The 16,657-nt window shown below is 31.4% G+C and overlaps 1 protein-coding gene across 1 annotated transcript; it reads left to right on the plus strand.

Annotated features, from left to right (window-relative positions):
- The first annotated feature begins 13,566 nt into the window (after positions 1 to 13,566).
- Positions 13,567 to 16,175, plus strand: LOC110425832 (DELLA protein GAI-like). Its single transcript, XM_021440882.2, is given in 2 exon segments — positions 13,567 to 15,619; positions 15,621 to 16,175. Coding segments are annotated over 2 exon segments (1,842 nt in total). The 5' UTR covers positions 13,567 to 13,804; the 3' UTR covers positions 15,648 to 16,175.
- Positions 16,176 to 16,657: the final 482 nt, after the last annotated feature.

A 16,657-nucleotide genomic window follows, 5' to 3' on the forward strand; every position in this document is an offset into this window, starting at 1 on the left:
CGCACTTGGTAAAAAAGATGCATAGTTTATTGATATATAGATATGTATAGTTTAGCACACATTTTCTTTTCGTGAAATTACATATACAAGAGGACATTGTAATTCGTTTTCCTTTTTTTGTTAAGTCATAAAAGCTATTATTAAAAATATATTACAAGCGGTTCAAAAGTTAAAATAGTGGAACACTAATCTCGTTACATATATTTATTACCCTCTCCATTGCAAATTCAACACCACAATTCTAAAATTATAAAACACCATACTCCACACCTAAACATAATTGAATTTAAGATCCCTTCACTGCCACGCTCGAAATCACGAATAGAAACAATACAACACTAAAGTCAATACCACCCAATACACATATCATTCTTGTCCACCCCTTTTTTGGCAAAATAAAGTCGGCACAATAGTTAGCTTCTCTATATATATTCCAGAAGAAGACACCTCCGATGACATTGCGCTTCATATCAATATCATATGCTGAAAAAGTTTTCACAACTTCCAAGGTCTTTTGCAAGGATTATATATATATATATATATAGCAACCGTTGAGTTTGATTTAATTATTAAGATTTTCTTTTCTAGCCGAGATGAATCATTGAATATCTCTAGTGCAACTTTAATGGCATAAAACTTAGTCTAACCAGAATTCGTCACACAACAGAGCTAGAGAAAATAACAAGAAAATTACCTTCTAACTTCTTAAACACTGTCAGAACTTGAACGATTCAATCTATATCTAATAAAAATGGACATGTGCGTGTGCACACGCGCACGCACACATTATATATAGGACATAATTGTTGAATTCAAAAGAAAAACAAAATAAAACTATGTTTGATTGATTTTTTTATTTTTTATTTATGTTTTTATTTTATGCAAAAAAATACAAAAGGTAAAAATATCAACTAAATGGAAACTAAATAAACCAACAAAATCAATATAAAATTAGACAAAACTCATACATGTTTGGACTTGAACTTGAGAAGTAAAAGGTTCAGGAGTTCTTTTTTGTCACTGAGACAATGCCTCGTTGACTTGTACCAACACACATTTGATTCCATATGTTTACATATAAATGTATGTGTCGACAAAAATAATGTCCACATAATTTTGAAAATAGCATGTGCATGGTAAGAGCAATTAAAATCACTATTGTTTTTAGACTTTTATTTATTGAATTCAATTGCAAAACATAAATAATAGTTTTATATATGTTTGGCAAAGAATTTGAGGGCTCATAGGATGAGGTGGATTTGAGTAAAAGAATAGCTTGGACTACCATCAATTGTTGAAGCAAATTTAGTTTATAGTGGGGCTGGCCCTGCTAGGACCAGGGATGCAAGAAAAGATTAGCTAGGGCAGTAGATGGTTGTTTGATGTAACCAAAGTTAGACATGACAACTTTCTTGTGAGGGGATATATCATTAGTTGTAGTGGCCGAATTATGTCTAATAGTTTTGCCATAGTTTGCATACAGTTATTTCTTTATAACTTAAAGATTAAGATGAAGATGGATAACAATCTCTAGCTCTACTTTCTTGCTTGCTTTATGAGCAATATCTTTTCTTATGTTGGAGACATGTACATTTAAATTGGAGACGTGATCTCCCTCTTCTTCATTTTTTCTTTAAAAAAAATTATTAGAAGTGAAAATTTTCAATAGAGTAGTAACTTAATTCTGAATAATGCTATTAATATCTCGTAGACTTTGCAAACGCAATGCTAAAATGGATTAAAATAAACAATATGAGAGTGTTGTCTTGCTAAAATAAGTATTTATTTGATTTAGGAAAAATATTAATGGGAACATTTCTGTAGATCTTGAAGGAATGAATATACATAGTTGGCTTTTTTTAAAAAAAAATTGTGAGTAGGCCTTCGTAGGAGCTTATTACACAAACCACATTGATATCTTTCTTTTTTAATTTTTTACACATGAGGAAGTTAGAGGAGATAAAAATTTTATGTATAAATAAGATTATATTAATCCAGGATCTACCATAATAAGAATTTAGAAAACAAAACGTACTTGATTTCTTATCCATGGTTTAACAATGGAAACAATATTGATCAGATTGACTATTACTCTTTAGTGCATTAGAATCTTCCTTTTCTTTTTTTTTTCTTTTTTTGTAACTCTCTAATGAGTGAAATCTTCATATTTTTGCTTAGGCAAGAGAGGGGACCTAACCTTTTTTTATATAGTGAATCCCTAGTCCTACCCATCATAGGATATAGGGCTCTTAATTAGACTTACACATTAAGTCCACGTTTATTATATTCATGTATCATTACCGCATACATGAATCATTACTGCATACATGAATTAGTAGATTCATGTATCATTATTGATTACAAACATGAATAAGTAGATCCAATTATAGGATATTATTAATTGTCACTTATCAAGACTAAATAACCTTAGCTTATTTTATGAAAAGACAAAATAAATATGAATAATATAAGTCCATAATTGAGAAAATCTAACAATTTCCCAGTTGGACTACATCATTTAAATTTTTAAAATTTCAAAACTCTTTTCTTGAAAATGACTCATATATAGGCTAAGACAACTTAAAACTTTATGAGCTCAATTTAAAAAATAATTGGTCTTGAGACGTACTTCAATAATCCTTCTATCCAATAAGATTTATGATATAGGAAAATAGCAGTAACTACGTTTATTAAAATATAGCACAAACTATAATCACATATGTCACTGAATCTTATTGACATGAAGTAAATGTGGCTTTGTAGCAACAAATAACAACACATTCTTAATGATCTATATTCCTGTGTTGTATTCGTTTGTCAGTCACTTCATTCTCTTCTTTATGTAACTAATGCATGCAAGAGAAATACTTTATGGTTTACTCAGTAAGCCTGTATGTCTGTTTTGCATATCTCGAGATTATTTTATGTGTCAAAGATATATTCTTAAGCTTGTAAATTTATGCTCCAACCTATGCTTAAAACTGACACATATTTTAAGTCTTAATACCTACAAGTATGTATGTATACGAAAAATTTGTATGATTGAATATCATTGGAATAATCACTAAAATAAACTCAAATACATTATCAATATTATGTATGTGCTAAACAATGTCACCATTTTTCACAAGTTCTTTAACTATCGAATATTTTATTTCTATATGGTTGGCCCTTATGATATTTCTATTATTTTTAGTGAACATATTTACGACAGAATTATCATAGTATACCTGTATGGGTTTAGCAATAGAGTCAAATACTGATAATTTCTTGATGAGATTTCTTAACCAAACTGTTTGTGTAGCTGCTCCATAACATACCATAAGTTCTGCTTGCATAGTGGATGAGGTCACAAGTGTTTGTTTTACACTTTTCCAAGATATTGCACCACCTGCTAACATAAAAATGTATCTTGATGTGGATTTCCTATCATTTATACAGCCAGTAAAGTCCGAATCCATATAACCTACCAATTTAAGATCTTCATCCTTTTGATAAACTAGTATATAATCCTTGGTTCTAGAGATGTAAACAGGTAGGATACTCGTTATTTTTGAGGTATCCAACCCCGAAACCATTTAAATACTAAAGTACCCGAACCTTATAAAATCCAAATAAAATTAAAAAATACTACTCAAAATCGAACCCAAGTAGAATAGCACTAATAATTAATTATCCAAATTTACTAATTACTCGATTATTCAAAGAAAATTTTAGTATTCAAATACCCGTTTAATAACCTAAACTTAAAACCTAAAATCAATACAAAAAATATTCTACATTAATTCATATATAATTAACTAAGAATTAAAAACTATTCCACATTTAAAATCAACAACAATACAATTAAATAGGATATTATTTTTGCACTTGAAATAGGGTATTATCTAGTCTTTATTACATTATGTTATCTAATATCTATTTCTAGTGTTATCTTATATTATCTTAAATGAAAAATTAAGAAATTAGATATAATGTAAAATTTTTATATTGTATATGATTATCTAATCTTTATTTATATATGGTAGAAAAGTAATAAGTAGGAAGAAAATAGATATAAGATACTAAATCAAATTAAATTAGTTGAAGAGATAATTAAAGTTACTTCAAGAAAAATTAAACATAAATTAAGGAAAAATATTATATGTTGCTTCCAAAAGGTTAACGTGTTAATTAAACAACCTAATGATATGTTACAAGTTTACATCATAGTTTAAATAATATAAATTAATTTTACATTTGTTAGTTTATAACTTTAACTAATATAAAAATTTTATATATTTAAGTTTACATCATAGTTCAAATAATATAAATTAATTTTACATTTTTTAGTTTATAAGTTTAACTAATATAAAGATTTGATATATTTAAGTTTGCATCATAGTTCAAGTAATATAAATTAATTTTACATTTTTTAGTTTACAAGTTCAACTAATATAAAAAATTTATCTATTTAAGTTTGCATTATAGTTCAATTAATATAAATTAATTTTACATTTGTTAGTTTACAAATTCAACTAATATAAACATTTTGTATTCTTAAGATTGCATCATAGTTCAAGTAATATAAATTAATTTTACATTTGTTAGTTTACAAGTTCAACTAATATTAAAATTTTATATATTTAAGTTTGCATCATAGTTCAAGTAATATAAATTAATTTTACATTTGTTCGTTTAAAAGTTCAACTCATATAAAATATTATATATTTAAGTTTGCATTATAGTTCAAGTATTATAAATCAATTTTACATTTGTTAGTTTACAAGTTCAACTAATATAAATATTGTATATATTTAAGTTTCCATCATAGTTCAAGTAATATAAATTAATTTTACATTTGTTAATTTACAAGTTCAACTAATATAAAAATTTTATATATTTAAGTTTGCATCATAGTTTAAGTAATATAAATTAAGTTTACATTTATTAGTTTACAAGTTCAACTAATATAAAAATTTTATATATTTAAGTTTGCATTATAAGTAATATAAATTAATTTTACATTTGTTAGTTTACAAATTCAACTAATATGAAAATTTTATAAGAAATATAACTATAATCGGATTCTATATGGGTATCTGGTACTTGAAACCCAAAATAAATATAATCGAGTTCGAGTTTCGGATACCCTAAAAGTGATACCCGAACCCGAGTTGGGTACTGAAAGTAATACTTGAACTCGCCTTGTAACCGATTATGTAGTACCCGAACCTTATTTTATCGGATCGAATCCTTGCAGGTAACCGATTATTAACTACCCATTTACATCCCTACTTGGTTTTCTCCAAATATCTCATCACTTTCTTTATAGCTTCCCAATGATTTTTACCAGGATTAAGCAAGGATCTACCTAAGAAACCTATTGCAAAAGCAATGTCCAATCTTGTGCATACTTGAGCATACATCAAGCTTCTTACTGCACAAGCATATGGTTTTGCTTTCATTGATTCTCTTTCAACATCATTTTTCGGACATTGTACCAAGCTCAATTTATCACCTTTAATAATTAGCACAGCTCCAATTTTACAATCAGGCATAGAAAATCTTTTTAATACTCGATTAATATATGCACTTTGAGAAAGCCCCAACATGTGATGAGATCTATCACTATGTATTGCAATTCCAATAAAATAAGATGATTCCCCAAGATCTTTCATGTCAAATTGCTTGGCCAATAACTTCTTAATTTCTTGCAGTATCCTTAAATCATTACTTACAAGCAAGATATCATCAATATACAAGATAAGAAAGATAAACTTGCTTCCACTAATCTTGAAATATATGTATTTGTCTACCTTGTTCTCAATAGAATCCAACAGTACTTCATCAAATTTAAGATACCACTGACGAGAAACTTGTTTAAACTCATAAATAAACTTTTTAAGTCTACATACAAAGTGATCTTTTCTTTCTTCTTTAAACCCCTCAGGTTGCAACATATAGACTTCTTCAATAAGATTCCCATTCAAAAAGACAATCTTAACATCCATTTGGTGTAGCTTTAAATCATAATAAGCCACTAGTGCCATAATAATCCTAAAGGCATCCTTAGATGATACAAGAAAAAGTTTTATTACAATCAATGCCTTCTTTTGTGTGAAACCTTTAGTAACCATTCTGGCTTTGAACCCCTCAATCTTTCCTTTAGAATCTTTCTAGATTTTGTATACCCATTTAGAACTTATGGGCTTGCAACCTTCTGCTAGCTTAACAAGTTCTCATACATCATTATGTGACATAAATTATATCTCATCCCTCATTGCATCCACCACAGATTTGATTGAAGATTAGAAATAGCTTCTAAAAAATTTACAGAATCAATTACAAAATAAAATTCATAATCACCCTCTCCAAGATAAACTTCATATATGTCTAAAGAAAGAGCAAGCCTCCTATTCGTAGTAGATCTTCTTTGTGGTCCTTTTACTAGATTTTGATTTTGGGGAACTCCATCAAGAACTGGTTGCACTAGTTCTTATTCATTTTTGTTTCCATAACAGTGTCTTGCTGTATACATGTAGGAATTCTTGCCATCTTTATATGTTGTCCTTTACCTTTAATTTCAGAGCAACTAGTATCAACCACATCCAATTCTAGAAACTTAGCTATTTTTGCCTCAACAATTTTACCACCTCTATTGGAGTAATAAAATCTATAGCCCATGGAACGATCTGGGTACCCTATGAAATAACGAATGGATCGATACCATATCTTATTGTTAGTGGGGTCATAAAGGTGCACTTCTGAAGGACATCCCTAAACACATATGTGATTGAGACTTGGTTTTCGTCTTGTTCATAACTCGTATGAGGTTTTAGGCACAGACTTGGTAGGAAGTCTATTTAAGATATACAAAGCTGTTTTAATTGCTTCCCCTCAAAAAAATTCTAGTAAATGAACCCACTCATCATACTTCTCATCATATCCTTTAAGATGCGATTTCACCTTTCAATCATGCCATTTTGTTTAGGACTATCAGGCATAACGTATTGGGGCACTATCCCACAACTTTCTAAAAATTTGGCAAATGGACCATTTTGCTATTCAGATGTGTCATGTCTACCATAATATTCACCACATCTATTAGATTTGACAACCTTAATGATTTTTCCCAACTATTTCTAAACTTTAGTCTTAAAGATCTTAAATTTATTAAGAGTTTTAGACTTTTTTTTAATTAAGAACATATAACCATATTGAGAAAAATCATCAATGAATGTCACAATACCTACTATTGAAAATAATAGGGGTATATGGTCCATTTATGTCAATGTGAATAAGTTATAATAAATCGAAACTTCTATTTGACCCATTTCCTTTTATTCTAGTCATTTTGCACTTGTAGCAATCAACACATATCTCCAAGTCATCAGAAATAAGAGTAGGCAGGATGCTATCCCTTATCAACCTTTCTACTTTCTCTTTAGAAATGTGGCTAAGCCTTTTATGCCACAACATGGGTGATGTTTCCTTTATGTGATGCCTTTTAGCAACTCCTTCAACAACATATATGGTGGCACAAACATTAGTAGGAGATAAACACAATCTATATAATCCCCAAGTTAAAGAATACATGCCAATATCTTTTGAATTAAAACTTATTTTAACAATTGAATCCTTAATATCAAAAGCATAACCAACAATGTCTAAAACAAAAACAAAAACTAAATTTCATCTAATTATAGAAAGTATTTTTTAACAAAAGTCTATTTTCAATACTTAAATTTAAGCAAACTGTTCCTACAAATTCAACTTCTGCCTTTTTATTATTGCCAATTGTGACTTTGGACTCATATTAATTTGGCTTCTTCTTGATTATGAACTCTTATAAGGTAAAATCTACATGGTTATTTACACCACTGTCAAGCCACCAAGAATTATATGGGGTTTCAAGTAAATTAGATTCATAAACAACGAGAGACAATGAGTTACTTGCACATTCACGCTTTTCTAACCAAGCCTTATGTTTGAGACAATTTTGTTTCTTATGTCCTTTTTTCTTGCAAAAGAAGCACTTAAGTTTTTTCTTAATAATAGTTTTAGGACCTTTCATACTGACAAATTGACCATGTTTTATCTTTTTATCATGAACTTGTCTAGGAGTATTAGGATTTGGTTTCTTATCTTTCTTGTAATGAGCCTTGGTAACAAGAAGAATATTGTTGATCTTTTTGATTTTGATTCTTTCTTCCTTAGCAACACATCTTGTGATGAGAATGCTCCAAGCCTCATCTTGATAGTTGCAAGCAGTCACTATATACCTAAATTCAGAAGGAAGGTGTTCAAGGCTTGATGACCCATAAAAGTATCAACGATAGAAATATCAAGGGCTTTCAGTTTGATTTGATAATGGACCATTTTAATGATGTATTCCCTAACTCCTTCTATCCCATCATATTTCATGGAAAGCTAATTTCAACATTTGATGACACTCTATATCTTTGGGCTATTGTAGCAAAAAACTCTTTTGCATTGGTCGTATTAGGAAGTCTATTAAGTAGGTGTTCAGCAATTGACCTCTTAATGACAAGCAAACAAAACTTATTGGATTTTCCCTAAATGTTAAAAGTTTTCTTTTGCTCCATAGTGCTTCTAATAGTAGGCTCTAGAGGCCTATCATTATTCAATGCCAAATTTATATATGCCATTTGAATGGTAAATTCAACATCTCTTTTTAAATTTTTAAAGTTTGACCCAGTCAAAATCGCAATAATGGCTAAATTGTTATTGACAAAAAATGTGACTAAAAATTTAAATAATGCAACTTAATTAGAATAAATAGGGTAATCAAAATACTCTAAAATCATAAATAAGTATAGCCAAAGAGTCTAGGCACATCATCATGTAAACACCTTTAGGTTGAATGCATGGCATGTAATTAGGAACTCTTTCACATAAAAACAGTCATGAGAATATAACACAGCCTTTGTAACTTACCACCTTTAAGCGAATATATTACTAGGACTAGCCAATCACCATACACAAATGCTTTTATGTGCTATTTTCTATTTTTAATATAAAAACATCACTTTTAGGTAAATGAACGTATGTTAAAATCAGAGACATCACTAAAACATATAGGAATGATAATTTCACAACACTAGCCAATTAGTTGCTTTAGTGACTACGAATTAACTAGTATAAATGAAACTTCTCCCATAACAGGGTATTCTTTATATTACCCATATAATTTATGACATGATTTTGTTTACTTTATCAAGATTTTATTGAGTATGGGGCATTATACACTAAAAATCATATCTACAATTGTGACAAAACCATATAAGATATTCAATTATTAAATCTTTCATCTACATCACGAATAAAGTTGTTGCATTGAAAAATTGAGAAATATCACTTTATATGGTTTTAGTTATTTAATTTTGTACTGTATAACTTTATCCAAAGAACACATAAATATCTAAAAAGAGTATATGTTACTTTCAACTCAAACATATGCATATTATTTTTCTATCATATATATTCCAAAAATATCTCACCAAAATATCTAGAATAATCATTTATATGCACATAAAAAATAAATACTACAAGTGCATCAAATTCAGAAAAATAACACAAAATGTAGAGTTAGGAGAATGCATGTGAATAGCCAAAAATTTCAAGATATGAGCTTAAACATTTAAAATTTATGCTAAATCACATAAATTAATGTTTGATCAGATCTTAAATTCAAACTATGGCAGACTCTCATACCAATTGATAAAAACTTTATGTATAAATAAGATTATACTAATCCATGATCTACCATAATAAGAATTTAGAACATAAAGCGTACCTAATTTCTGATCCATGGTTTAACAACGGAAATAATATTAACCAAATTGACTGTTGGTCTTCAATGCACTAGGATCTTCCTCTCATTTTCTTTGTAACTCTCTAATGAGTGAGATCTTTATGTTTTTGTTTAGATAAGAGAGATCTTTATGTTTTTGTTTAGATAAGAGAGGGAACCTAACCTTTCTTTATATAGTGAATCCCTCGTCCCACCCACCATAGGATAAAGGGTTCGTAAATAGGCCTACACATTAAGTTTACATTTATTGTATTCATATATCATTACTGCATATATGAATTAGTAGATTCATATATCATTATTGTATTCATGAATCAATAGATTCATGTATCATTATTGATTACATACATGACAAAATAGATCTGATTATAAGATATAATTAATTATCACTTTATCAAGACCAAATAACCTTAGCCTATTTTATAAAAGACAAAATAAATATAACTAATAAAGTCCATAATTGAGAAAATCTAATACGAGGAGGACAGAATTACTCTCTTAAAAAGGATTACAATCTCTAAAACAAGCTTCAATTGTTACTGAGAGGCTAATCATAATTTATACATAATTTTATCAAAATCTAACCATGTTAATAGCCAAGAAGGTCACAAGCTTGATAACTAATGGCAAAAGTAGAATCAAATATCACTCGTACGGAGTAAGTTCAATTGGTAGGGAAAGAAAATACACCATAAATATTCCTCTTGAACAATTATGATAATAAGAGACTATGATCTCATTTTACCCTTTATCCAAAAACCATGTAGAAGAGTTCAATGCTGAAAAAAAAAAAGAAGATAAAATATAATTGTATAATTTCCCGTCAATGTAACTCCCTCTACTATCACCAATCAGCAGCTTATAATCAAAATGATTTCCAGTCTTTCTCCAATCATTCTAAAGGAAAAGAAAGAAAGAACAAACCATGTGATGACAACCAAGCATCCACTAATCAAAGCCCAAAGCACTTCTGTTGCTTTATTTTCTTTAATCCCAATTATATTTGACGGAAACTAAAACTTATAATGTGAAGACTAATAATAACTTGCAATAGCTTAGAATTGAATGAGGAGAAAGCAAGAACAACATTTCAACGGATCAAAGCTCTTGCAAAAACTTTTTGCACATGAAAATCTCCGTATCACAAACTTATTAGTTAAATCCAACCCAAATTCCTATATGAGTGCAACGTGGCAGAAGCATAGGGTGGTTGGACCAATATGAAACTTTGATGTGTCAATTTTGTGGCTCTAAATTATTTATTTTCTAAAAAAAATATTAATTTTTCTTTAAAACGCCGTTAAAAAACACGGCAATGTCTTCGACTGGGCCCCACGTGTTCGATGGTCCTAAAGTTGATGTCGACGTCTGAATCGCCTCCTCCTTTGATCTAATCTTTCTCCATTTTGATGGGGGCCACTGAGAAAATCATCACATCAATTCCGCAGAGGTGGAGTCCACCCTCGTAGAGGATTCGCCATGTGGCTTTATAAGGACTCTACGCTTTGCTTGATTTTGGAACGTGGTGTACACTCGCGCTAGATGTATGTTTGAGCTAAAGTTGACTGCATTTCCCCTCATGTGGCCGTGTAGGGAGTGAAAACGACTTGCTCACTCGACTGCAGGGAGCGTGTGAAACACTTAGCCGGCATTGTTAATATATTGGTCCATGAACAGTTTTTTTTTTCTCACTTTTTCGGTTGAAAATTGGTGCCAGCCAAGTAAGATTACGACTTGCTATTTTGATTCTCTTCAATCTTATTCTTTTTCAAAATTATTAAGATTGACTCACTTTAAAGTTGTGATAAGTAAGTCATTTTATTTGTTAGTTAGGATAAATATATAATCAGATTAGCAAATTTCAACCGAATTTTAGTTAAACCTTATATATGCCTTTGTTTATTGTGAAAAGTTGTCAAAGCTATTAGAATAGTGATAATAAAATTACATATCTATCACTTTTAATAAAAATTATTTCATTTACGGTTAATTAGTTTTGCGTAAGATTTTCATTTAAAATTTTAATATGATATCAGAGTAGGTGTTGTTTTTTGTTATTATATTTATGTGGTGAGCTGTTATGTATTAAATTTATTGTTTTTACAAATGAATGGGAATATTAGAATCATGATAATAAAATGTATAGTTGTTACCTATAATAAAAACTATTCCACTTATTATTAATAAAACTTTAACATAATATCAAAATATGTGTTGTCCATGTTTTTGCACACTCATAATAAATTATCATGTATTAGATTTAGAATAGTGATTATAAAATCTCACATTTATTACTTATAGTAAGGACTACTATACCTATTACTACTTATTAATTTAAATGGGATGTTTTTCTTAAAAATTCAATAAAAACCACTTAAAATATATAAATAAGTTGGATATTTATTCATTTGCATTATTAAGATGTTTAGAAAAATCAAAACTAATAACAGTCTATTCATAAAAAACTTGAATAAATGAGTGAAGTACTTTAAAAAGTATTATAGTCTAAAAATTTTCTTTTAAAACGGAGTGATAAATTAGATAAACTCATAAAAATTATATGTAATTGACGTTCAAAATAAATTTCAAAAGAAAAATACAAACAAATTCCAGATGAATAGTCAAAGGTGATCCTAATAATCAATCACAAAATATTCTACAGTATTACTTGTTAAAGTTTCAAAAAAATTACCGATCAAATGCATGTACCTCTTTTCTTTTCTTTTTTTTTTTGATAGAATGTACCTTGGTCTTTTAATCATAAAGGACTTCGAAAAGGCGTACATGTTCTAAAGACTAAGTTGTATATTATACCTTTTGAATTGAACGCTTTTTTTTTTCATTATTTTACTCTTCAAATCATTATTTAAAGTAGAATATTTTAATTACATAATATTTAGGATAAATAGATTTTTTTCATTTTCAAATTAAAATAGATATTGGTTTGCATGGCAATAAATTAAATTAAAATCAGCGACATATGCCCTTTTCTTTTTGGCATCGTTGATGATGAAGAGCGTGTACGACACGAGCGAACGAAAGATGCATGAAAAAGAATAGGAATAAACAAGTGGAGCCCACAGACTGCAAAACCCAAATATATAAGTAATTGATTTAAGCGTACGAGCAGCTGATTATCAAATATGTATATAGAGTATGCATAGTTTAGTTCATTGCACTGGTGTACGCGATCTGTACAGTGTACACTACCAAAGTATCCCTTCAATTCAACCCATCCTTTTTAACATTGCGGTGCTGCTACGGCTCTTTTTTTTTTTTTTTTTTTTTTTTTTTTTTTTTTTCTTTTTGTTTCTCTGCTATTTCAATATTTTCATTGAAAATCCTTCTCCAAATTTATTATATTGAGTAAATATCTCTTTCTTAATATATTAGAATTATCAATTATTGTATTTAATATAAGAATATTATTTCTTAACTTTAAAGAAGGCCCTTAAAAACATTTGTTAGCAAAACCCATAATTATATATGTTAAAAATATTGTTTTCAATTTTACATTTAATGCATTATTGTTACTAAATTTAAAAAATCACGTGTAGTTTGCAAAATCTTTTTTTATAAATATTTTCTGGTTAATTTATAGGGGAGAAAGTAATTCTTAACTAAGTTTGAGCTCAAAATCAACTTTTAAAGGGACAATTTTATTAATTAAATCGATATGCAATTTTTAATATGATTTATTTTTTTTTCTTTATCCAAAAAACCCTTTAAAACATAAGAAGAAAAAGAAAAGTCCCATTATTATGGCCTCTGTAGTTCCTTATCCCTTCTTCTCCCAGTGCCCTCCTGTTTCCTCCATTAGACCTCCCACCCAGATCCCACTTCGCCCTTTTCTGTTTTCTGTTCTATCTTTCTTTAATCCAAAAAGTTGAGCTTCAAATACAAGAAAACAAAACCCAATTCACTGACATGAACAAATTCTGGCCTTGATTTTTTTATTTTTGGGTTCATTCCATACTCTCCACGCAAATGAAGAGAGAACACGAGGAAATCTGTGGAGCCACTAGCTATGGCAGTGGGAGTGGCTCAAAAGCTGAGAGCTCAACCATTGGTAATCCAAACAAAGGAAAGTTATGGGAAGAAGAGCAAGATGCCGGCGGGATGGACGAGCTGTTGGCCGTTCTGGGTTACAAAGTTCGGTATTCAGACATGGCCGATGTTGCTCAGAAATTGGAACAGTTGGAGATGGTTATGGGAACTGCTCAGGAAGATGGGATTTCACATCTTTCTTGTGACACTATTCATTACAATCCTTCCGATCTTTCTGGTTGGGTTCAAAGCATGTTGACTGAGTTAAACAATCCAGCAGCAGTAAATCTTGATCCTGTTTTGGGGAACTCGAATTCCAATTCTTCCATCCTTGGTCAGATTAATCACGATCCTTCAAAACCTCAACGTCAACAACAACTTGTCAGCAGCAATCAATCTCAGGTTTATAATGATGATTCCGAGTACGATCTCAGGGCAATTCCAGGGGTTGCTGCCAACCCGCCACCAAAATCAGAATCAGATTCGGAAAGTACCCGGAAACGAATGAAAACTTCAATTGGTTCATCTGGATCCACTGGATATGGTTCATCTTCTTCATCACCACAAGGGATTGGAGTTTCTGGTGCAGTAACTGAGTCAACTCGCCCTGTTGTTTTGATTGACTCGCAGGAAACTGGGGTTCGACTGGTTCACACCTTGATGGCTTGCGCTGAAGCTGTTCAACAAGATAATCTCAAGCTGGCAGATGCTTTAGTCAAGCATATAGGCTTACTTGCCGCGTCTCAAGCTGGTGCCATGAGAAAAGTTGCTACCTATTTTGCTGAAGCCTTAGCTCGTAGAATCTACAGGATTTACCCACAAGACTCCCTTGACCCATCTTACACCGATATTCTGCAGATGCACTTCTACGAAACTTGCCCCTACTTGAAATTTGCTCATTTTACAGCCAATCAAGCTATCCTGGAAGCTTTTGCAACGGCGAACAGTGTTCATGTTATCGATTTCGGGTTAAAACAGGGGATGCAGTGGCCAGCCTTGATGCAAGCTCTTGCATTGAGGCCAGGCGGGCCACCAGCTTTTCGGTTAACGGGAATTGGCCCGCCTCAGCCGGATAATAGTGATGCTTTACAGCAGGTGGGCTGGAAGTTGGCTCAGTTGGCTGATACTATTGGTGTCGAATTTGAGTTCAGGGGATTCTTCGCCACTAGTTTGGCTGATCTTGAGCCTGAAATGCTCGAGATCCGCCCTCCTGAGGTAGAGGCAGTGGCGGTGAATTCTGTTTTCGAACTTCACCGCCTGCTAGCTCGACCTGGCGGGATCGAAAAAGTTCTTTCTTCGATCAAAGCAATGAAGCCCAAAATTCTTACGGTTGTGGAGCAAGAAGCTAATCACAACGGTCCGTTTTTCGTAGACCGGTTTACTGAAGCTCTACATTACTATTCCAGTCTTTTTGACTCATTAGAAGGCTCCGGGGTGGCGCCTCCGAGTCAAGACCTGGTTATGTCGGAGTTATATTTGGGAAGGCAGATTTGTAATGTGGTTGCCTGTGAAGGGATGGACCGAATTGAGCGACACGAGACGCTGACTCAGTGGAGGACTCGGATGGAAACGGCTGGCTTCAGCCCGGTTCACTTGGGTTCAAACGCGTATAAGCAAGCGAGCATGTTGTTGGCTCTTTTTGCTGGCGGTGATGGGTATAGAGTGGAGGAGAATAATGGTTGTTTAATGCTTGGGTGGCATACAAGGCCGCTCATCGCCACCTCAGCTTGGCAACTCGCCACCACTGAGTCAGGAAAGTGAGTTGACTCCGGAACTGAGTTGAAGAATCCCAATGAAGAATGACTGGGGATATATTTTAACTGAGTTGCGAGTGTATGATTGAATGAGAAACGAGGGTAAATGAAAACCAATCCAAGTGTGTAATTCTAGTTTTTTTTTCTCTTCGTAGTCAAATCTTTTAGTCCTTTTCTATGTTTTTTTGTTTTTCTTAGCTAGATTTTTTTAATGGGAGCCTTTGTAACTTTCAAGGTTGGATCAAATGATAAGGCCTACCTTTTTTTTTTTCTCTCCTTCTGAGTTTTTTCTGTTTGTTTTAGTTTTTCTAAATAAATGGGTATGGCATGAATCTCACCAAGCAAGAGTTATGTTGGTGTGGCATATTGTGCAATTGCTCCATCCCCCTCTGGCCTGAGAAATTTGGACTTGTTTGGTGATGTTTTTGAGAAGAAAATGTAGGCATGATATAAGAAACAGACTTCCCACCATGTTCTCTTTTCAAGCCATTGGCTAACCAATGTTTTGGTACGTAGCTGCCTCTCCTCATGGGATTGATAAAACCCTTGTTCTCTTTCTCGAGTTTTTAATTTTCTTTTGCCTTGACAGGAGGAAGTCAATCTTAATTTCCTTTATCTACACTTGAGACTTCAAGTTGGAGGTTTTAGGCTCCAATTATGCGATAAATAAGCAGGATTAAACTAAAGCACTACTTATTTTACTTGACCTATAGGGTCTTCAATTTTTAGGTAAGGTGTGTTTATTGCCAACTAGTTCCCTTTAAAGTTAATTGTCACGCTTTCAAAATTGTATGGGTGGAAATGCACAATTTTTAATTGAATTTGGTTTTTGGCAACCTTCGTCCAAAGCCTCTTGCTTATCCTCTCTCTATACTCGGAAGTAATTTTACAATAAACATATCAATTGAGCCAAGTTTAAGTGACTAACTTAATACCATGCATTCTTAGATAGCATTAGCAGCTACGGCACCAAGTAAATGGATAGGGCACTACTGAAAATGTTTTGAGAGCAGAGGGTCTGCAATAACCAACCATTCAA

Source organism: Theobroma umbraticum, unplaced genomic scaffold, assembly GCF_002168275.2.
Source record: "Theobroma umbraticum cultivar Fairchild unplaced genomic scaffold, ASM216827v3 scaffold_12.1, whole genome shotgun sequence".
Classification (NCBI taxonomy): Eukaryota; Viridiplantae; Streptophyta; class Magnoliopsida; order Malvales; family Malvaceae; genus Theobroma; species Theobroma umbraticum.